Here is a 24,182-nt window from a genome sequence, read left to right as displayed (position 1 = left end):
AGACCACTAAGAACATTGTCAATCATTAACTCAGAAATCTTGAACTTCCTGGGTTTTTAATCCATAAAACAAATTATTTATCAATAGCCCGGTTACAGGATTTTTAATTCAAGAATTTTGATTCTTCTAATTGAAAAAAGAAAAAAATTGACAAAGAGAGTAAATAGGAAAAAATAATCTAACAAAACTGAGACATATCCTTGACTAGTACTCTATTTCTGTACTAAATTTAGGAGACATGGAAATGGTAGTTGTCCTAAGTGAAATAAGACAGACACAGAGAAAAATTCTTTATGGCCTCACTCGTATTTGAAATCCATTCTTAAAATTGAATACATAGAAACAGAAAGTAGAAAGGTGATTACATTGGTTAGAGTGGTAGGAAGAAAATGGGTAGATGAAGGGCAAAAGTTGTAAAGGTGCAATAATGTAGAATAAATGAGTCTGATGTACAACCTGTAGGTATTTTTATAATCTTATGTTGTATTGGGAAATATGCTGAGGGACCAGATTTTTGGTGCTCTTATCATAAAAAAGAAGCATAGCTAAGTGATATGATGGGTTTGTTAATCTGCCTGATTATAGTAATCACTTCATTATGTATATGTATCTCAAACAACATATTGAAAATATAAAATAAAACATAAGATTAAAAATAAAGGTAATTGTCTTCTTGTATGTAATCTGAAATTAAGTGAAGACTGGGTCAGTAACAATATTGCTTTGCTGAATTAAGAGAATTGTAATAAAATATTTTTAGTTGGACAGCTATGTGTATTAAAAAATGTGATCTAAATCTGGGTACAGTGGCCATACTTATTATCTTAGCACTTTGGGAGGCCAAGGGCAGAAAAATCACTTGAGGCCAGGAGTTTGAGATCAGCATGGGCAACATAGTAAGACTTTATGTCTACCAAAACGGAAAAGGAAATTAGCCTTGCGTGGTGGTGTGCACCTGTTGTCCCAGCTCCTCCGGAGACTGAGTTGGGAGGATTGCTTGAGTCTAGGAGTCTGAGATTGCAGTGAGCTCTGACTGCGCTATTGCACTCCAAACTGGGTGACAGAGTGAGAACTTGTCTCAAATCAGCAACTCAATATTTTATGTAGGCATCCCGAAAGGCATAATTCTTCCTTCCACAATTAATACATCTACATATGTCTAGGCCAGCTACAGCAGGCAAAGCTTGTCCTCTAGTACTTATATCTACAGAAAAATCAGACAGTTACAAGGATGCTATATGAAAACATCTTTTTCTCATTCTGGACTTTGAGATTATAATTCTTTATATTGATTTTCTGATATTGATTCTTTATGTCGATTTTCTTTATATTGATATCCAATGGTGGATATCACCATTGAAGTTACTTTGTCCAAACACCTCACATAATCTGAGATTTAGAAACCATAAAGTTCATAGGATCTATGTATTCTTGAAACTTAAAAATCTCCAGGGACTCAAGGATACTATTACGTGGAATCTCAGGCCTTCTACTTCATTATTGGAGGAGCACATCTGAGACTCTCAGCTCTGGGTTACAGGAGTCTGTTAACAGGTCTGGACAATGAGTGATGACAGCCCAGATAATTCTGAGGGAGGCTTTCTGCTTTGTTATAAGGAGGATAATCACTGTAGATTCTAGGCAAGTTCCCAGTCATCATTCCAGGATTTAGTTGCTGTTTTTGTAATCCCAGCATTTTGGGAGGCCTAGGAAGGCAGATGAATTGAGGTCAGGAGTTCAAGACTTGCCTGGCCAAAACGGTAAAACCTTGTCTCTACTTAACATACAAAAATTAGCAAGGCATGATGGAAAATGCCTGTAATCCCAGCAACTGAGGAGGCTGAAGGAGGAGAATCACTTGAACCTGGGAGACAGAGATTGCAGTGAGGGGAGAGCATGTCACTGCACTGTAGCCAGGGCGACAGACTGAGTAAGACTTTATCTCAATAAATAAATAAAATCACATCTTGAATGGAGGGTGAATAAGGAGTATAACATGGGGACTTTGTGGGGGGAAGTATGCATTAGATGGAAAGGAGAACATGCCAGTGGAAGGTGGAATACTGTGAATGAGCTTCTAAATATCTCAGAAGAATACTTTGAGAGCTATGTTTAATTCTCAGTATAGAAAGATGTACCCTTTGAATGACATTAAAAATTCACTAGAAGAGTGAAGAATAATAGTTATAATGTCACATAAGTAACAAAAGTCTCAAAACATTAAGTGTTCTAAAATATTAGAGTTTAATTAAAGTCCATATTTGACATAGAGGAGGGAATAAGTAGTAGTTCATATAATCTTTTTTATGTAAACAATACTTTTATAAAAATTTTCCATAATAACTGAGGATATAAATTACAATAATTAAAATATACAAAAGAACCAAAGCGTTAAAATAAATTGTGAAAAATTTAAAAGAGCATAAAATGGAAAATTGTTTAATTTTTAATCTCGAAATCAGAAGTAATTTAGAAAATTAAAATTAAAAACAAACTTAATCATATATAGGAAGGTTGGTTTCCGCCGGGTTGGAGAGAGTAAGCCATGGCTTCTCTCGGGACACAGAAGCCAAAAGTAGGGACCTCAGCCTGCGCCTCTCACCCCACTCTCCCTGCCCGCCCCGGTTCCCACCCTTATCCTCCCACACCCCCCCCCGGCCGCATGGGTGCTGCTGATCTGGACACCACCGAAAGGTGGCAGGAGGCGCTGCATGACCCCGACACCGCCATTCCCACCCCGGGGAGCGCAGGTCGAGGACTCCAGTGCTGACTATGAAGTATTCCAGGACGTCTGGAACTGGCATTACGCCGACAGCATCGCCTTGGATGACTCTTTCTACTCTTTCCCGGACGAGGAGGAGCACCGCGCCGAGAGCGCGGAGAGCGTCCTGGAGGGCGTCACGGAGGCGGGGGTGCTGCTGCGGCCGCTGGTGCCGCATGGGGTGAGCGTCAAGGTGGCTCAGGAGAATGACCGCAATGGCCGCACCAGCCTTATTATCGCCTGCTACCACTGGTTTTTGGATCCGTGGTGGCCTTAGCTGAGTGCCCCCACGTTGATGTCAACCGGCAAGACAGCGAGGAGAACACAGCTCTGATCACAGCCGCAGGCAGGAGCTGCCCCGGCCCCGTGGGCACGGGTGCAATAGACACTGGCTCTCAACCTTGCGCTTCCGGCGTTAGCATAACCTGGGCTGGCTCCTCCGAGCTTTAACACAGATCTGGTGGAAACACAGGCTGCCAGGCCCTGCCCCTGGAGTCTTGCTTTGAATAGGCCTGGGGTAGGGAACAAGAATGGGCTGATCCACAGATTTCGCGGTGAGGCTGATGCCGCTGGCCCAGGGACCCCACGGTGAGGAAGCGAGCTTTGAGGTTTTCATGCCTGATGACGGCCAGGGACCCCTCTCTCTGGGCACTGAAGAGCAGCAGAGCCACAGACCCCAGGAGGGATGTTGTCAGAAGGGCACAGAGGCATCATGGAATTAAAGCGAAAATGAAGAAAGCAGCTGAGCATCTGTCCATGACTTTCCTGCGCTGTGTTACTGAAGAGGCTGTTCGGACCCAATCAGGGCACGCTGTCATCACCCCTACTTGTTGAACTATGTCCGCGGTCTTAACCTTGAACGGAGGGACGCGTTCGGGTTCAGCGCCCTTTTGAAAGCTGCCATGCAGGGTCCAACGGATTGCATCCGAGCCCTGATGCTAGCAGGGGCCATGTTCACACGAGGGACCCGCCGTGGGACGTCGCGGCAGGAGTGGGCACTTACACGTCCGCCTCATGCACAGGCTGCTGGAGCGCCCCTGCCCGGAGCGGTTCCGGGAAAAGCATCAGCCAGAGCCGCCGTCTGCCCCGGAGACAGCGCGCAAGCCCGCGGGCTCCCAGAACCACCTGCAGAGGCTCCGGGACTGCTTGCCCTCCGCGCTGACGCCGCGGTCCCTGCGGGGTCCGGAGGACCGAGGCGCCCCGGACCAAGTGGTCAGGACGACCAGGAGCCTCTAACAGCCCCGCCGTGGCCATCGTGTGCCCAACCGTTTGCCTCGAGAGCCCCCGGTGCGTGGGGAACAGGCGGCTGGCGGTGCAGGAAATACCGGCGGCGCGTGCGCCCCAGGCGGAGGAGGCGGGCGAGGCAGAGGGCGCAGCGCGCAGCGCGCAGCGCGGAGCGCGGCGTGCCGGGAGGGCACCCCTCTAGCCAGCCTCCGGCCTGCCCCTGTGCCGGGGTCCCGGGGTCCCGCCGCCCCGCCCCGCGGAAGCCCAGCCTCCTGCTTCTGCAGCGCCTGCGGCGGAGCAGCGTGCAGCCGGGCGTGGTGGTGCCGGGGGGTCGGCCTCAGCCAGGCGCCCACGCCCACCTTCCAGCCCGCGGGGACTGCGCGGAAGGGCAGCACCAGGACAGCGGCCACCTGTGGCTCAAGTGACCTTACAAGAGGGCCAAGGAGGAGAAGCTGAAGGCGGAGGGGACCCACGAGAACCGCCGGGCCGCGGCGCAGAAGAGGCACCCGCCGCCCTGAAGAAGAGGACCTGAGGACCTGCGGGTGTCAGGTGGGGGGAGCGGGCCAGGGCGAGGGCGCAGGGCTGGGCGTGGAGTGGGAGGCGACCCCGCTTCACATCACACCACCGCAGTTCCCAGGACCACCAGGCCAAGACCATTTCTAAGCTGTCTGTCCAGGCTGCTCCCAGAAGCGGGCTAGGGGAGCCACATCGGTTCCCCTAACAATATCCCCCCAGCAATCAGTACACCTAGCGGGCACGTTGTCTAAAAGGCTCCCTTTAGAGAACCTCAATTCAGATTATTTTAAAGGTCAATTTGTTAAAGGCTGTTTTCTGTGTAATTTTGTATTTTTAATCATTATTTATTAAATTTGCCAAGTTTTACAGGTGGTAGGGCCCCTTATTTCCAAGGCAGTTTTAACATTTGCCTGAAGACGTTGTTTAAAATACTGTTTCTAGCAGTAAATATTTATGATATCGGTATGAGTTCACTCAGAAATTATGGGATTCTCCCTTTTTTGGCTGTTTGTTTTGGACTTTTCTTCTCATCGTGGGTGTATGTGCACACTGGATGTTCTTATTAATTAGATTAAGTGATGGCAGATATTTCCATTCAATGGAGACATGGACTCATTCAGCCACGTGATCAAGTGTGACAGAGAGATCAGAATTCATTGTATGTTTTTAAAAGTCTTATCCATACAATCATATATTGGGGAAAATGCTATATCATCAAATTATAAAACAATGTAGAGACAAGCATGTATGTTTACTAGAATTAAACTCATTTTAAGCAAGGGGTTTTAGATAAACTGGATATAAAATCTTTAACATATTAAAAATAGATATGAGAAAAAACTGTCATTTGATAAAATGGGACAGATTTCAGAAATGATTACCAGAAATACAAAGTTAAGCCATATGTGCTCTTACGTAAGTCAAATCCATGTATCCTTAAAATGTAAAAAAGATGCAACAAGTGTAAGCAGCTCAGAATGATGCAAATTACAGGAATGGGGAGGAGGCAATTTTTAGAATCAGTGATGAGGATGGAATGGAAAGCAAACTTGTTATTGGCAAATTCTCCTGGACTGGACAAGGCAGCCCCCCTCTTCCAGACTCAGTTCCAAAGAGTCCCTTGTGTGGGTATTTCTTTTATTTTTTTCTTTGAGGACTGCACTTGGTGTTTAGTTCATCCTCATACTGATGTCATAGAATTTCCGAGACGTGGAGCCTTGGGCAGAGCAGGGCATGGGTGTGATTTGCCCTGGGTCACAAGGTCTCAGTGACAGTTTTAGGTGCACACTTTTATCTCCAAAGTGATATGGATATCACCTTTCTCAGTGACTGGATTAGAATTTATAAAAGGACTTTTTCTGCATAATGTTGTATTATTGATTATCAGATTTGTATCATTCTAATTTGGCAAGGCAGGTCACAAAAGCTGGAAACACAGGCAGAAGTTACTAATTATAATGACTGACCATGTGGGTTGTAGAGTATCTGTCACATATGCAGTTTATTTCAGTATTAATTTAAATACTTGGACTCACACGATCACAGACCTATTTGGAGGGTCTGTACTATGACCATAATAACCCTAAATAGCTCGTGATGCAGGGTGTTTGTCTCAGGACGTGGCCAGCGCTGGTACAGCCTTCTTACTCCCTTCCACTTAGCACCATCATGCATCGAGCAACCAGGGATGTTGCACTGGCCTCTCCAAAACCCCCCCTGGACAGGACTGCAGACTGCACCCAGGCTAACGGGAGATTGGTGCATTGATGATACAACATTTAAGATCAAATTGCAGTGAGTTTTTGAGAACTGCAGATATTAGTTCACTGTAGGTCACCCTCGTGGCCAAGGTGTTGGGATTGGCCACATCCTCTTGAGGAGAGGAGAACTGTGACTGACACTGGTTATCTTTGGGGGTTGACTTTCCTGACTTCTCTGGCATTATGGAACTTTCCTGCCACACATACATAACTCACAGCATTACCAAGTCACCACAAACCCCACCTTCACCTCTGCCAGCTGAGGACCCAGCCGGGCAGTGCCATGTGGTCTCCCAAGCACGCTTCTCAAAGCCTGCTACCCCTGCTGTGGAAGTTCTTAAGGCACTGGTCCAGGGAGCTGAGTCCTGGGCCTGTCCTAAAGCTCTGCAGGTGACTGCACTGTAGCCAGCATCGAGAGCTGCAGCTCTAACACAAGGATTTTGAGAAGCCTCAGTGCCCTTTATGTGGCACTTCCAGGACACCCATCCTGAGTCCCCGCAAAGGGCTCCACCTTCCCCAGCACCTCTAATTGTCACTGGAACAACCTGGGTCAGGAAGCTTCTGCTCGGGCTGATGTGGCATCTGACCCATGGTGGGTTGCCAGACATTCCTTCCTGTTTCTGCCATGGGAAGTTGGCACTGGGAGTGGTATGAAGCCCCCACTTCTACCCTAAGCCTTGGGTGTCTGCTGCTTCATGTCAAAAATGGACTTTTCTGGTCCTGCCCAGCGACTACCTCGCCATAACCCATGCTCAGAGTCTCCAGGGATGTGTGGAACAGCAATGGCAGGACAGCAAATGACTGGCAATTTCTCCAGGTCCCACGCTGTTCTGGAATGGACATGTTGGGGCCCTGCTAGCAATGTGTTCCAGCCTTATCCAGGTGCACAGGATACCCTGGGGCCAGCACAGGACTTGTCAGTGATGCTCCTGGTGTCCACAAAACAGCTCCACAGATGCCTGCATTTTGAAAAACCTGCTGAGCCAGCAAGTGTGGGGCAGGACACAGAATTTTCTGGCAAATCTGAAGGTGAGCTGGCCAATTGCCTTGTGACTGGAAGCTGCCATTACCTGGCCAGTATATGTAGCTCAAGGAAAAATGACAGCTGCACGAGGGCTCTGATGGCACTGGGAAGCCTGACCTCCTGGGAGCTTTGGTGTGGCCTCTGTGGAAAGACTGGATTTTGAAAACGTGCCAGCGCTACCTGAAAAAAGGGTCATTCCTGGTTGGACTGCAGACTCTCACCTGTCCCTCTCTAGACTCGCTCTAGCAGCAGCCTGCCTGTGGGCAGCCCTTCCCTTTGACCCATGGGGTAGGTCCAGGCAGCTTCTGCAGCTGTGCTCATGGCTGCTGGCCCAGTACTTCTCATTTTTGCCATGAGGAAGCAGATTTGCTAGTAGAGGCCAGTGTCAGATGGGAACTGTTTTGATGGCATGTTGTTCAGTGTACTTAGTGGCGTCTCGTATGGCCCGAGGACCCACTATGAGCATTCTGCTCACTGTGGCACAGCACATGGCTGGAGTCGTCATAGCCCACGTCTTTATTGAAAGGCAGTGTTGACCCAGGCGGCTCGTATAGAACCCATCTGGCCAGGTCGAGACCATCTCTGCCTCTGACCTGTCTTGGCTGCACAGAGGGACCCAAGAGTCCCAGAGGCAAGAGGATTGTTTCCCCTGGAAGGGCTCCTCAGTCATTCAGCCTATGGTCCTTGATATTTGGCTGAAGGTTACCCTCAGAATCAACATCTCTGGTATTTCCCCAAGTCTGCCTATGTTTTAGGTACTCTCATCAATGCTAACAAAGTATAGTTTTTGATGAAACTGTTTTGTCATAATACTACATCCTTCTAAGCTAAAGGAAAACAATGAAGCCATCCGTCAGGTAAAGCAATGGTCCGTGTTGGCCTGATGCTTTATGAATTTTGGGAGGTAAGTATGCAGGCACCTTAACACCAGTTTTTGAGACAAAGTTCTAGAAGCTGGTTTAGAACTGCATGGCTATGGATACACTTGATGAAAACTACAAAAGGTTAGGAGAGGCCCAGAAAGATGACTGGCAACCCCACTAGCCTTTGGGTCATCCTAAGAAATCTGAAAATTACACCCCATTCAGATGAACAGTAAAAGCCAATGTGCTGGATTCTCTTTGTTGTGTCCAAGGACCTGTGGTTTTAACAAAAATTACTGTATGACTGTTTTTTTTGTTTTGTTTTAAGACAGTCATGCTCTGTTGCTCAGGCTGGAGTGCAGTGGAATGATCTCAGCTCACTGCAACTTCTGCCTCCTGGGTTCAAGCAATTCTCTGCCCCAGCTTCCCGAGTATCTGGGATTACAGGTGCACACAAATTTTTTGTGCTTTTAGTAGAGATGGGGTTTCACCATGCTGGTCAATCTGGTCTCTAACTCCTGACCTTGTGATCTGCCCACCTCGTCCTCCAAAACTGCTGGGATTACAGGTATGAGCCACTGCATCCGGCTAACTTTGTGACTGTTTTAAGGATTGAACAGATTCCTGCACAGAGTTTCAGGTTTTGAGTTAGGTCCTCTTAGTATGAGCTCTCTTTTCTGAATGTAAACCTATTTGCATTGTCATTTCCAAAAATGCAGTAAGTTTCTGAGTATTGTAAAGATACTGAGTACAGATACAGTTGTTTAAATTTCACAGTGTTTATTTTGAGGTGAGAGTATTGTTATAGTTTATAAAAGATATGTTCCTATTCAGAACTCAGGGCTATTTTGGGATTCCCAGCAGCTTCAATTTTTGATAATCAGAAAGTTAATAACCTTAAAGTTAATTATAATATGATATTTGACAGTAAAAAAAAAGTTATTCCCTCTTAACTTCTAAAAGTCATATATCTAATGTTTAAAAAATATGGAAAAAATCTGATAATGTAAAACTGTGGGAGAATTGTGGTTAAAGAATAAAAACTCACTTGCTAAATAAACACTTTCTTACAGTAAAATAATAAAAAATGTAAAAGAAAAAGAAGAAAAGGTAACATTTACATAAGAAAAGTAAAAAAAAAAGAAATGAAGAAATAAATAATTCCACACATTGCATTTAAGATGAAAACTTTCAAATGGTTCAGAAATGAAAAGTGGTATTAAACTTTCAATTATTTTGTAAGTGATGATTTAAAAAAATAAATATAAGACATATTCTAACTTAGAAAAAGGGGAAATCACATAAAATTGACATTAGAAAAGAAATGTGGAATATTCAGAATCTGGGTCTAGGAAAGAAAAAATTCTGTCTTTCCAATCCTAAAAGTAAGATGATGTGTGTAAAGCAGAGGAAATGGAAATACAGTGGTGCTGTGTTGTTATGCAGCCTTTCTATGAGCCAGACATTTTTTCAAATTGTAGTCAGTTGAAAAGTGGCCTCTGAAAATGTATGTCTAAGTCCTAATCCTTGATACCTGTGAATATGTCCTTTTGCAAATAGGATCTTTGCAGATGCAATTAACTTGATGATCTCCCAAAGAGATCAATCTGGATTTAGGCTGGGACCTATGTCCAATGACTGGTATCCTCACAGAAGAAATAAAAGGAAGAATCAGCCACCAGAAGCTAGCAGAGAGGCAGGGAGTTGATTTCCCCTCAGAATCCCCAGAGGGAACCAACTCTGTCAACGTGTTGATTTTAAACTTCAGACTTTCAGAACTGTGGGAGAGTAAATTATTGTTTATTTGTGAGTTTTTTACAGCAGCCGTAGGAAACTAATGTGCAAGTGTTTTACACTTCCTGTTTTTCTCCTCACAATTCTATTAGGTCATTTAATCGTTGCTGTTCCATTACTTAGGTAGTAATACTGGGGCTGGGCATGGTGGCTCACTCATGTAATCTGAATTCTTTGGGAGGCCAAGACAGGAGGACTGCTTGAGCTAAGGAGTTCAAGACCAGCCTGGGCAACAAAGTGAGACGCCTATCTCTGAAAAAACAATAAAAAGGAGAAGGCCAGGTGCAGTGGCTCCAGGCTGTAATCGCAGCACTTTGGGAGGCTGAGGTGGGCGGAGGAGCTCCGGAGTTCAAGAACATCCTGGCCAACATAGTGGAACCTGGCCTCTATTACAAATACAAAAATTAGCCAGGTGTGGTGACAGGTGCTTGTAGTCCCAGCTACTCAGGAGGTGGAGGCAGGAGAATCACTTGAACCTGGGAGGTGAAGGTTGCAGTGAGCTGAGACTATGCCATTGCACTCCAGCCTGGATGACAGAGTGAGACCTCATCTCAAGAAAAAGAAAAAGAAAAGAAATGAAACCAGGAAAACCAAGAATTTGTATAAGGCCAGACACAGTGGCTCATGCTTGCAATCCTAACATTTTGGGAGGCTGAAGTAGGAAGATTGCTTGAGCTCAGGAGTTCAAGACCCGCTTGGGTAACATAGAGAGACCTCAGCTCTACAAAAATAAATTTTAGCCAGGCATGGTGGTACATGCCTGTAGTCCCAGCTACTCTGGTGGCTGAGGTGAGAACATGTCTTCAGTCCAGGAGATCGAGACTGGAATGGGCCTTGATTGTAGCACTGCACTCCAGCCTGGGTGACAAAGCCAGACCTTCTCTCAAAAAAATAAAAAATTCATATAGCTTCACAAAGTCACACAAGTAATAAAAATATCAAAAATAACAAGATGCTTTAAAAAAAAAAAGTTTCAAACAACAAAATAGATTTTGTAAACTGAAAATACCTTTATAAAAACAAAAATTGCAATTGAATATTAGGAAAATTAAAAAGTGCTGTTGAGCACTTTAAAAACTTTGTAGATCAAGGCTGCCATCTGAAGTTGCCGACAACATGGCACTTTTCATATTCTACACTAAAGATTTTCAATCAACTTGTAAATATCATGCTCCAGATAAAATTGCATAAGATCTAGGACTTTTCCTCCAGAAGTTCACAGTTTGCATAAACAAGGAAAGAAAATAAGAGAAATACCCACCTGAAGACTCTATAAGTGGTCTTAACAGTGTTTGCAGAAAAATTCATTTATTCCGCTCCGGAGCTCTGTGTCCTCTGGGCTTTCTGGATGACAGTTGCAGTTTGCTGGGGTTTTCACGTTCTAGTAAATTCCCAGTGCCTCCAAAAGAATAAACTTTGCATTTTGGATGCCATTGTATTATAGGAAGCGTAAAGCCCCTCTCTGATTAGGTTTCTGATATACACAGATTTACCTTCCCGTCATTAATCAAGTCAAGGTTTAATCTCTGAAAATAACCCACCATAAACACCCTCTGGTGCTGGTTTATCTTGTCATTGATTTTTAAAGAACACCTGCATTCAAATTCATGTTTGAGTTTCTGGGGCCCAATATCTATTCCCATTTCTGCTCCTACACATCTGACCGCATTTTGATATGATATTTGAAAATACATTATTCAATTCCTTGATAATTTCTGCCCTTTCTTCACTGCAATCTAGGATCTTCTACCATACACCTTCCTCATGGACATGTAAATCCCTCAATACTGATCAGTTTTTACCAGGCTTTAGATTTGAAGATCAAAATGCTAATGATTATTGCGGATGGTTTGGGAAAAAGAGAAGTAGAGGCTCCATGTCTGGCACTTCTGGCTGATTTTCTTTTAAATTTAGGGAGATGCAATGGGTACTGCACAGAAAAAAAAAAATTCAGATAATTTTGTTTAAAGCATTTTGATTAAATTCAAACTAATCAAAATGATACCTTTATTTAAATGACAACATATTTGAACAAATATTTTTTAAATTTTAATTTCTAATCAATATATAAATGTTGCACATTTTTATGAGGTACACATGATATTTGGATACATGCATACATTGTACATTGATAAAATTAGAGTTTGACAGTATCAGGTTTCTTATTTATAAAACAGGTTTCTACCATTTAGAAATTTTATATCTAAAGTAACTAATAATGTAATGAATATATCGAATAACAGGGATATTAGTTGGAAAAACCTAAATTAATAAGATGTTTAAATAAATTTTTATTCTTAAAGTACAGTAAAACGTGTGACTTATTTTGGAAATTAAAGAAAAAAATCCTATGGACAAAGATGTACATCGAGGAAAACACGTACAGAAAAATGTGCAGACTATATTTCTTGGAATAGTAAAAATTTACTGATTTTTTTTTGAAAAAAACACCTTTCTTTTCATATTTTATGGTCTTTTGTTAATGAGAACAAACTTCTATTTAAAAAGAAATGTTTATTTTTAAATAAGAATATACTCCCAGATACATACCTTTTATATAACTTATATAAATAATTTAAATGTCTATAGTTATAATTAGTTTTATATGTTATTTAAAAATCTGAAAGATTCTTTAAGAAAGTCAATAAATTTTGTATATATTTGTTTACATTCTGATTATTTAAATTGGAACATATTTCTGAGTGAAAATTAAGGACTTCCATTGCATTAATAAAGAGATATTCATTTTCTCTACAAAGTAATTAAGTGAACTATTATTAAACTATTTAATTGGCAAATGTTAAGAAATGATGCTGTCCAATATTGCTGATAGAATGAAATGTGTACCTTTTTATACTACTGATGTGATTGTGTGAGGTTATTGGAGGATGTTATACAAATATGCAATAAATTTTTAAAATTTTTTCCCTCTCACTCAGTAATTGTAGATCTGAAGAAATGTCTCAAGGACTTTATCAGACAACAGTAGGCGAATAGGAAACATTACTTTAGTAATATTTTGTGCCACTGCATATAATCTACATATAGAACAGAATATAACTTTGTATTATTTTTCAAGAAAAACCTGAATCCTCTGCATTTTAAGACAACCTTATTTTATTTGCTCAGTGATGTAATAAATTGAATTGTGACCCCAATAATTTATGTGCCAGTGCTGGCACCTGGCACTTGTGAATGTGTGCTTATTTGGAAATTGGTTCTCTGTAAATGTAATTGATTTAGAATCCAGGGATGAAATTTTCTTACATTTACACTGGCTTCTAAATCCAATGACTGTTGCCTTCATAAGAGAAAGAGGAGGAATACTTGGGACGGGGCATAGTTTTTTATGATTATTCATGTAATTTTTCTGATTATATCAAGTATAATATACATTAAAAATGCAATTACTGAGAAACACTAAAATAAGCTATTTAAAAATTACTATTAACCCTAGTATCATAATTAACTGCTCTTGAAATTGGAATATATTGATTTAAGACCTACTAATATAGCTCAGTGTACAACTTACATTGTATGTGATAATGCTTCAGGGGCTCAAGGAACCCTTTTTTAGTTTTCTTCTCATTATGTAAGAAATTTATGGCAGGGCTGAATCACATTTACCATTACACCAGCTTTCATTTATTTTTTCCATACGATCACAGGGACTGTATCTCTAAGTACGCTATAAATGCTATTTATAGAATGTTCCCTTTTATAAGATGAAAGGTTAATAAAGAACAAAAAATTTCCTGTAGAAAACCATGCCTGAGGATGAGCGAGGTGGTTCATGCCTGTAATCCCAGCACTTTGGGAGGCCCAGGAGGGTGGATCACTTGAGGTCAGGAGTTCAAGACCAGCCAACATGGTGAAACCCTGTCTCTACAAAAATTAAAAAAAAAAAAAAAAAAACATTTAGCTGGGTATGATGGTGGGTGCCTGTAATCCCAGCTACTCAGAAGGCTGAGACAGGAGAATCACTTGAACCTGAGAGGTGGAAGTTGCAGTGAAATGAGATCACCCCATTGCACTCTAGCCTGTGCAACTGAGTGAGACTCTGTCTCAAAAAAAAAAGGAAGACCATGCCTGAAGGGCACTGTGTGGTCATCACTTCAGCAGGTTGACACTCACCCTTGGAAGTGGTGGAATCTGTCCATCAGTCCAGTGATGGGTTCCACACTGATCTCTGAGTTGACACACTGGAGCATGTGCTGCTGCTCTGACTCACTCCTTTAAAGAGGGAAATACGACTGAGCTTTCTAATACAAAAGTCTTCGTCACAGTGTTTAAAAAGACATAATCATTCATGGGAGATTCATCTTTAAAACCCTTTCCTCATATTGCAGTGTAACTCCACATTCATGGGATAGGATTGTGTCATTTGTGGGAACTCTTTCTTGTCTTCTTTTCTTACTTCACTCACCTACCACCTGGGAAAAACTAGTTCATGCACCTCAACGTTTTTATGACTTGAAATCCATAGTCATAAATAGATCTGCTTCAAAAACTACTGCATTGAGTCCAGAAGCACATACATTCATTAGCCACAGAGAGGAAAAAGGATAATTTTTGATAAAGCAGAACAGGAAATTATAGCCAGTCAAACCCACATGTATACACATGCCAACAATTGGAGTTTCCATAAATTGTGTCTTCACTTTGTTAGAAATGGCTTGATCCCTTTCATAGCTCTCATGCTTCCTCAGTTTGCATGGAAACCTACTTACTTGGTCAATATGTCTCCCAAATCTCAAAGATTTTTCTTAGGTGTTTGTATCTGAACCATTTGCTCTCTTGCTTTTCTGAAGTTGTTGTAAAATCTTTCTGCCATCCTCTGTAAGTTTCACTAAATGTCGTTTTTCTTCTTATGGGGAACTGAATGCAGAATTTCCTACTCAGCTCTGGTCATCTCTACCCATAGATACACACTGCACTGCAGGGAAATCGATTTCCTAGATGACATATTTACTCTAACTTCATTCTCCTCCACTTACACCTCCTGTATTCACTTTGATTCATGTTTTATCTCTTTTGTAAAAAACTATTTTAACAATAAAGATGAGGGTCTCACTATGTTCATGGCCAGGCTGGTTTTAAACTCTTAGTCTCAAGTGACCCTCCTGCTTCAGTCTCCCAAATTATTTGGGATTATAGACGTGAGCCTCTGAGACTAGCCTGACTCATATATTCTACCAATAAGCTACCTACATTAACTCATATCCTCCCTCTTCTCAGAACCATGAAATAAATCACTCCTTTTATTTTTATTGTTTCTGAACAATACTAAAAGCCCAATTCATTCTTTCCTCCAGCCACTTTCATTCATTGTGACTTATTAAAATACCTGAAGAAAGGTTATTATTATTTCTTCAATATATATTCCTTGATACCTGAAAGCCTACATGTATTTTTGATATCTCAAAGCCTACACTTGTATTTTATTGTATATATGTTGGGATATTTTTCTCCACACTTGGTTTGCATTTTAATTCTTAGATGGTATATTTTGAAACACAGAAGTCATCATTTTTCATATAAACTAAATTTTCCTTCTGAATTGTTCTTTTTTTGTTCTGGTTAAGAAATCTTTCTCTATGAGAATGTTTTATTGTGTTCCCTTCACCTTCAGAACATGAATCCATGTGGAAATGAACTGTGTATGGTTTGAGGTAGGGGTCAATATTCAGTTATGTCCATTTGAATATTTACCTGGTCCAGCATTGTCCTGATCACCTTGTAAATTTCATTGTAGAACAGCACTCTAATAATGCATGAGTATTTGTATGTGAGGTAAGAATTACAAAGGAAAGCACGGTATAGGAGGTCAAATGAGATTATCCCAAAGTATAGATTCATAAATGAAACCCATGGATAAGTTTAATATTTCCAGGTTACCATTGAGTCTTTATTCCAAGTATTTTTCATGAAACACAGTATCTCTACTTTCTTCCATTGATTTTAACTTTAGACACCTCTGTCATCTATTATTTCTCTGTGACTTGACATTCAGAAATAATTAAAAAAAAAAAAAACAATATATTCTATGCCATGCACCATGGGTAATGATTTTCCAAAAATGACTGAATAAAATCAAATGTACATTGTTTTAGTGTTTTCATTCAACAGAAATAATATTGAGCCTTTTGACATTAGAAGGCAACTAAAGACATTAATTATAAATTATTTGTCCTCTTTGATGAGGCACAAAAAGAGAGCTTCCTGAGATAAAGTTGCTCCCATAGCATGGGGGCACCTTTCTGATTTGTCTCTGTTCAGAAGTGACTACAGCAGTGGATAGGCCTGAGAGGAGGTGAGAAGGAGCAATTAGTGATAGTGTGTATAAGGGAACTTTTATCAACATCAACAAAGCTCACGGTTCTATCTTCACAATTCAGGAATACTCCTACTTCGTTGGTAGGTCTTGGAACGTATTGTACCACAAGTGGGGAAGTGGTAAAGAGACTGCAGTGAACATCCTCCTTAACGTATCCAAGAAGAAAGAGTCCCTTCTCTTCATCTATCTTGTCATTCTGTCTCTTCTCTTTCCAATAATTGTTACAGACTCCAAAAGCCCAATTGCAAGAGTCCCCCACGTGAACCTGCCAGTAATATTTTCCAAATGTGAAAGTCTGAGCACCCCATGAAAGAAAACATCCAGGTGCTGCAGTGATACGGGGATCATCTTGAGGGTCACACCCAACATTCATGCTTCTCAAATCTCCATGCAGAAAGATATGACTATTGGCTCTTTCAGGATGCAGAGTAATATCAACTGCAAAAATTAAAAAAAAAAAAAAGTACTGACATGTAAATAAAAGAATTTAGAATTCTTGAGAGAAGTTGTACTATCAAGAACTCACTTTACCAAGAAATTTGAAGTTACAAGAACAGGACAATTTTGATTATGACATCTAATAAAGTATAAGGATGATTAATATTCTCTATAGGAAAAAGAAAACTCTAAAAACAGACATTGAAAATTTATTGAAAATTCAAAAATTGAGAGTCAAATATAAGACCAACCTCTTTTAATCCAATTTCCAAAGTAAAAGTGAAATATTATATGCCCTGAATGCCCTTTAGTTATCAGCATCATTATTAAAATATTTCTTGTTCTTAAATACTACTGATGTAATTTTGACAACCATGGGAAAATTTTCACTTACTCAAACCCTGCTCTAGATAACTGGATAAAAGTCTCTATGTCCAAATTATAAGTGGTAACTTAAGGCAGATTTTTACAAAATGTTTTGCCAGTCACTCTGGGGACTTCCCTGCTAGCTCTAGACTGAAATTAAATTTTAGACTTTACACATACCTCTTTATGTTATAACAAAACTAAAATTTTCATTTCTAATTTTACTTTGTATTTATAAAATAATTTCTTCTTCCTTTTTACATATTCAGTCAATTTTTTACATTATATGAATAATATGCATTTATTGTAAGAAAATACAAATACTCCAACAAACTACAGTGAACTCTAGTTCTTTCTTCCAGAAAGAACTGTTTTTAACAATTCAAATAAAATATAGTAAAGAAACGTAAATTTTTAACATAACATTGGATGATTAAGCTTCCATCTGAGCACTGTTCTATGTATTTAATTTTTTTTTCTCATGTCATTCTTTTTACCCAGTTGATAACTCAACACATGTGAGCCCAGAACACATTTGTTTTTCACTATCTTTTACTCTTCATGCTATAAATTGTACTATAAAACAAAAGACAGATATAAAAGGGTTGCATAGTCGGATTGTTCACTTACTTCTGAAAATAAAAATCTGATGAAGGATAAAATATTACCCTCATGATTCTAACAAGAAGTAATACATTGTGAGAATTCTGCCAAAGGGCTGACACTCACCTCTGAATCCACGGAGCTTGTCCACCAGTCCAGTGATGGGCCCTGTACTGAGCTCTGGATTCACAGGCCTGGGCACTTGCAGCAGCAGTAACTCACACCTGCAAGGAAAAAGATGAAGTTACCACGTCTACAGCCAAAATGATGATAATAAAATAAAAATTACTACTTTTATTTAAAAGACATTTCACGATAATCCCTTAACCTACACATTTGCTAATTCAAAAATTATCAATCACTTTCTTTTTCAAGTTCATTCTTATTCACATTTCCTGATTTTCAAGCACAGTGGAAAAGTCTATCTGAGTCAGAATTCAATCTGATCTTTCTTCTTATTGCACCACATTAGTAAGGATCATTAGTCTTAAGACCAGGAGAATATTCAAGAATGAAATTCTGGGTTCCAGACGTCGCTGGACTTTCCTGAAATCACTGTCTGGAAAAGTGGGGTTATTTTTAAGACTGCTGCATCTGGTAGTTCCTTTTCAAGGCTGGAGTGTTGAAACTTGCTCCAGGCAGGGAGATCTGCCTTTTATAGCTGAGGTTTTCTGGAGGTCTACACAGTTGTAACATTCTGACAGTTTGTTACATCTATTTTTCAGAATTATATTTTATATGTAAAGAAGAAATCATCAACATTTTTCACAGCTAAGATACTTTCCCCCCTTCTCTCTGGCTTCCCCTGGTCAACTTTGTAGCCATGTAGAAAATATAGCATTTTCTCCTTCCAATATGCAGGCTTTTGAGCAATAAAAAGGAAATTAGGAATAGTTCTGTTCATTTTCTTTCATTCTTCCTTATTTTTTGTTTATTGTTTTGTTTTTGCAGAACGTTCATTGAACTCGTCTAGTAAAATCACTGTGTATAACAATATAATAGATGACCACATGGGGTGGGGGATGGAGAAAATACAACCAGGAAAAGGTAGTATCAATACCTGAATCAATTATGCCTCAGAATCAAAGTTCCTGCTTGATATTTGTGGAAACTGAAAAAGCATGTGCTAAAATCTTGGTACACACTCACCTGTATAATATGTCTCCAAAAGCCTGTAAAAGGAAAAAAAAACATAGAAAGGCTTAGTGTTTTCCACAAGATACATCTTCCACTACGTTCAGTGTGAGATTTGGAAGCAGTTTCTGAAAACATTATTTCCCTATTATTTTCCCTCCTGCAAATCATTTTCTATTTTTTTTTCTAATGAAAATCCTAGTCTGTAATGTTGTCATGAATTAGTGTCCTGATAAAGTCTAAGTCTTTTTTTTTTTTTTTTTTTTTTTGAGACGGAGTTTCGCTCTTGTTACCCAGGCTGGAGTGCAATGGCGCGATCTCGGCTCACCGCAACCTCCGCCTCCTGGGTTCAGGCAATTCTCCTGCCTCAGCCTCCTGAGTAGCTGGGATTACAGGCACGCGCCACCATGCCCAGCTAATTTTTGTATGTTTAGTAGAGACGGGGTTTCACCATGTTGACCAGGATGGTCTCGATCTCTTGACCTCGTGATCCACCCGCCTCGGCCTCCCAAAGTGCTGGGATTACAGGCTTGAGCCACCGCGCCCGGCCAAGTCTTGAAGACATTTTCTATACATGTGAAGTGAGAGGAGGCCCACAGTGTCTATGCTCTGCTGTAACTATAAAGAAGCTACTCAGTAATTTTCCCTAAGTCCTGTTACCAAAATGAATGGACCACAAAATTTTATTAATGCAACTCTAGATTTCCCCAAATTCTCTATCTTGCAGTGTCTCCAAACTAATCTGAATGAATCACTTCTCATTGTATCCACTTTCAAATATTTTAAATATATCATTGACTTTTGATGGGAAATATTTTTGGGGGCTGTTACCTTGACCATTTTACAAAGTTTTGTTGCTGGTGGATATAGTAGGAGGGACCTTTTGTCTGGTAGAATATTTAGGAGGGGTTATACTCTCCCACCAAACCAGCATTAGTTAAAGAAATGTGTTTTTGGAAACAAATCATGGAAATAAAGGGGGAGATGAATTTCAGGAGAGAGGAAAAACACCTCTACATATGAATGTTCAGCATCCTGATACCCCATGGTCAGTGCACACCTGAAGTAGTTCCACATCTGGTTTATAGCCCATTTCCTTCAACTCCTCATACATTGCTCTTAACATCTCCCTCGAATGTTCCATTCTGGCTTTGCTTTCATTGAGTTGCTGAAAAATGTCCTCGCCGTTTTTTTGCAGCCTCTCCAAATAATGTTGCCCTTCTTCATGGAGAAACGCCGGCATCTTCTGATATTGAGCTCTGATTGCTTCTATCCTTAAACTCACATAATCCTACAGCGACAATTAGACAAAATAGAAATGTTTTATCCATCTTCTCTTGAATTTCACCAATTCCTCTTAGCATCCTGAACATCCAGTATTTTAACCCTCAGTCTTGCCAGTTCTCAGATTCCACAACATTTTATTTCTCTCCTTTTTTCTGCATTAATATCAACATAGTTGCTTTTGCCCAGTTACATTTTCTTGATGAATGATAAAATGTTTTCTAAGAAAATTACATAAAAACTGATTTCTCTCATCCAACCCACATTTAAAGAAAGAAAACACAGTTCTTTTTTAAGAATTAAACTATAGAGCTACATTGACTAGATAGGAAACCATTATTTCTATTTTGGAGAACTGGGGCAAGAGAGGTAAAAGCATTATATAAGAAATAATGAAATGACCACAGACTAGTATTGATACTTCAGCGCGTTTCACCTAGCATAACATATCCTAATAAGATTTCATATATTCTCTCCCAAACTCACTCTAATCTGCAACCACATCTCTGTGGTTCCTCAAACCCCTAAATAAACTCAAAAAAATACTGTGCACGCCCCTTTCTATACCTAGAATTCTTTCCATATACATTTCTAATATATATACCCATATATATATATATAGGTATATGTGGATATATATGAATATGTTTATCTGTGTGTATATATGTATATTCCTCATGTATATCCATATATATATATACACATACATATATATATTCATATATATAAGAGTAAGGCAAACATATACATATATATATATACACATACAACTCCTTTTTAAGATTTTGTTTCAGTGTGAATTTTTCCATGAGCCTTCTTTCTGACCACTCTATTGAGAACACAAACCCTCATCCCCAGTCCCTGGCCTCTGTGCTCCTTTTCTATTTCCCTGCTTGATTATTCTCCAAAGACACTACTACACTCTACCATACCATGTATTTCATGTATCTGCATGGTGACCTTTTGCTTCTCTCATTTCCATTGCAAGATTTGTATGTTTCCTTTCTTCTTTGCTACTAAACTTTCTAATATTTGACAGACACTAGGCAGTCATAAAATATTATTCAATGAGTTAATATTGGAATGAATTAATATTACATATTATAGTCTCAAGATAAACATCCACAAAGAGAAAATCATTTCTAGAATTCTTCAAGTCTTTGGAGTTGTCTATTAAATACTAGTTTCCATATTTCTTGCATATTTATGTCTTCATCAAGACACAGGTCTATATTTCTCACCACTTTTCCCATCATGTGTTATGCATTATTCAGTAATCATTAGTTGAGATACTTAATTTTATGCTTTCCCTAGATTTGTGCTGTTGCTCCTTCTGCCTGAAATTTAACTCACGTTTCAAATAGACTTGTGCACCAGGATTCCAATTCAGGCTGACTCAGCCTCAGAAGGTTCATTTGAAATTTCCATGACTGCCAAATAACTTTTATGCCCAGGATTTATCCAAGCAGCACATGGGGAACACTGTGAAATGGCCCAGTTTCTTGTATTGGTTGGTGTATTACTCCAGGTTTGCATGAAAACAGATGAGAATGCTGGGGTAACACCTGTGATTTGGATAGAAATCCTACCAACCCAAATGCCCATCAATGATAGACTAGACAAGGAAAATTTGGCATTTATACACCATGGAATACTATGCAGCCCTAAAAACGATGAGTTTGTGTCCTTTGTAGGGACATGGATGAATCTGGAAACCATCATTCTCAGCAAACTGACACAAGAACGGAAAATCAAACACTGCATGTTCTCACTCACAGGTGGGTGTTGAACAATGAGAACACATGGACACAGGGAGGGGAGCATCACACACTGGGGTCTGTCGGGGGGGTGGGGAATAGGGAGGTTGGGGAGGGATACCATGGGAGAAATGCCAGATATAGGTGAAGGGGGGATATGGGCAGCAAATCACATTGCCATGTATGTACCTATGTAGCAGTTCTGCATGTTCTGCACCTGTACCCCAGAACCTAAAGACCTAAAGTGTAATAAAATTTATATATATATACATACACACACATATATATATTTATATACATATACATATGTGTATATATACATATACATATGTGTATATATACATACATATGTGTACATATACATATACATATGTGTATATATATATATACACACACACATATACATATGTGTGTGTGTGTGTATATATATATATATATATATGAAATCCAACAAAGGAGTCGAAGTACCCTGCATAAAAAAAAAATTAGGCTACTTTTTCTCAACTGTTTTTTCCTTTTTTAAATTGAATTCCAGAAACACTATGGTTTGAGATCAAGTTCCTATTTTAAGAGTCACCCGTTTGTTCACCATAATTTCCTAGAGAAGACAGTATTACAGTCCTAACCTTCCAGCCTCTGGTTCTTGTGGTTTCCATGTTCAGGTTTCTGTGATTTTCACAAGCTTTTTCTGATAAAAACCGCATTTTCTTTATGAGCTTCTCCTGTAAAAGAGCCATGACTCAGAGAACCAATACAGACAATAAAGTATAATTCACACTCTGATATACAAAAGGGGCCCAGAATGAGAGACAAATCAGCCCACAAAAAATGGTGTTTGCTTTGTTTCTCTTCATGTTTGTCAGATTTGAGAGGTTTGAAGCCAAGGAAGCTCATAATAGAGATGCTTAAAGGGACACAGAGATGGCATCATCCAACCTCCAAGGAAATACACTTACAAGAATTTTATGTGTGCTTTGAGAAACAGATCTTCAGAGGCATCACTTACCTCGCATTCCTTAGCAGCCCAGTCAACGGGACAGTGTCTGTGATCCTGGTGCTCCTGAGAGTTGGAGCACAGCAAACAGAGTAAGCTCTTGTTCACTTCACAGAATACCTTCTTTATCTTCCTGTGAATCCCACATTTTTGCTCCTCAGAGCTCAGGAAATGCCAGAGGCTGGCTTTTCTGATACAGGAAGCCATGTTCTTCAAAGCAGTGTTAGTTTTAAGTTCTCTCCACCTTATCTCCATCTTGCATATAGAGCACTGAGCAGGAGCTGGGATGTCCGGCCAGCTGACATACAAACAGGGCCTGCAAAAGTTGTGTCCACAGTCTACTGTGACTGGGTCTAGCAAGCAGTTCATGCAATTGGGACAGGCGATTGCCCGGTGCAAGATTTGCAAGATTACAGAATTCATGTTTCTGAAGAAGAGAGAACAGTATGTCACTTTGGGGTCTGGGTTGGTCTGTGAACATGTGATAGTATGTGATAGCTAAATTTTCTTCTTGACAGTGCTCATTAAAGCTTAACAAACTATTTCTTTTGTGACAAAAATGAAAAAGTCATACACAAGGAGAGTCTTCAGGCCTTATAGCAGACATTACTGACTAGATGACTCACAACTTCTACTCCTAGTTTCTGTCTATAACATAATGCAAATCTATTCAAATACCTCTTCCCTGGATGTTGATATGAAACTTAGGTTATAGTCTTAAGTGGTCTAGAAAAAATCATGGTTGTCACCATTCCTCTTTCAAATAACTACTGAATGCCTATGAGACAGGAGTAGAAAAATTGACATTGGCTAACAAAATATGGAAAATGGTCAGAGGACTCTATGATGCATTTTTAGAGAGAGGGACCCAGAAGCCTGGCTCTTTAAAGAGAAACAACCCCAAAACCAACCAACTGACCAAATAAACAAAAAGACAGCAATAAACCAATCTAGGTTCACTAGGTGAGAAAATAAGTCAAAGATTTTTTTTTTTCTTCTGGATTAAATTAACTTCTTCCTTGGGCTACTCAGGAAACTCTGAACTGACGTACAGTCAGTATTTTTTAAACTGAAATATGCAGAATTATATTACTATGGCATTATGGGTAATTTTAAGTGTCAACTTGACCGGATTAAGTAACACATAGAGAATCCGTGAAGCATTTTTTCTGGGTGAGTCTGTGAAGGTGTTTCCAGAGACACGTATGAGTTGGTGAGCTAAGTGGAAAATAGCAGCTTTCAATGAACGTGGCCACCTTCCAATCAGCTTGTAGTTCAGATTGAAGAAAAAGGGTAGAGAGAAGGCAATTTGTTTTCTCTTTCCTAA

The 24,182-nt window shown here is 40.0% G+C and overlaps 1 protein-coding gene and 1 pseudogene across 1 annotated transcript; one reads left to right on the top strand and one right to left on the bottom strand.

Annotated features, from left to right (window-relative positions):
- Positions 1–238: 238 nt before the first annotated feature.
- LOC116563122 lies at positions 239–21,551 on the top strand (annotated as a pseudogene).
- LOC116563121 (tripartite motif-containing protein 51-like) lies at positions 16,056–23,062 on the bottom strand. The gene is made up of 6 exons (XM_032295674.1): positions 22,868–23,062; positions 22,488–22,583; positions 19,881–20,111; positions 18,836–18,858; positions 17,813–17,910; positions 16,056–16,717 (listed from the first exon to the last, which is right to left on the bottom strand). The coding sequence occupies exons 1-6, from the start codon at positions 23,060–23,062 to the stop codon at positions 16,218–16,220; spliced, it is 1,143 nt and encodes a 380-aa protein (XP_032151565.1). The 3' UTR covers positions 16,056–16,217.
- Between the last annotated feature and the right edge of the window lie 1,120 nt (positions 23,063–24,182).

Source organism: Sapajus apella, unplaced genomic scaffold (genome assembly GCF_009761245.1).
Source record: "Sapajus apella isolate SASKATOON/1434 unplaced genomic scaffold, GSC_monkey_1.0 scaffold34, whole genome shotgun sequence".
Classification (NCBI taxonomy): domain Eukaryota; kingdom Metazoa; phylum Chordata; class Mammalia; order Primates; family Cebidae; genus Sapajus; species Sapajus apella.
This window is presented reverse-complemented; position numbering and strand designations above follow the sequence as displayed.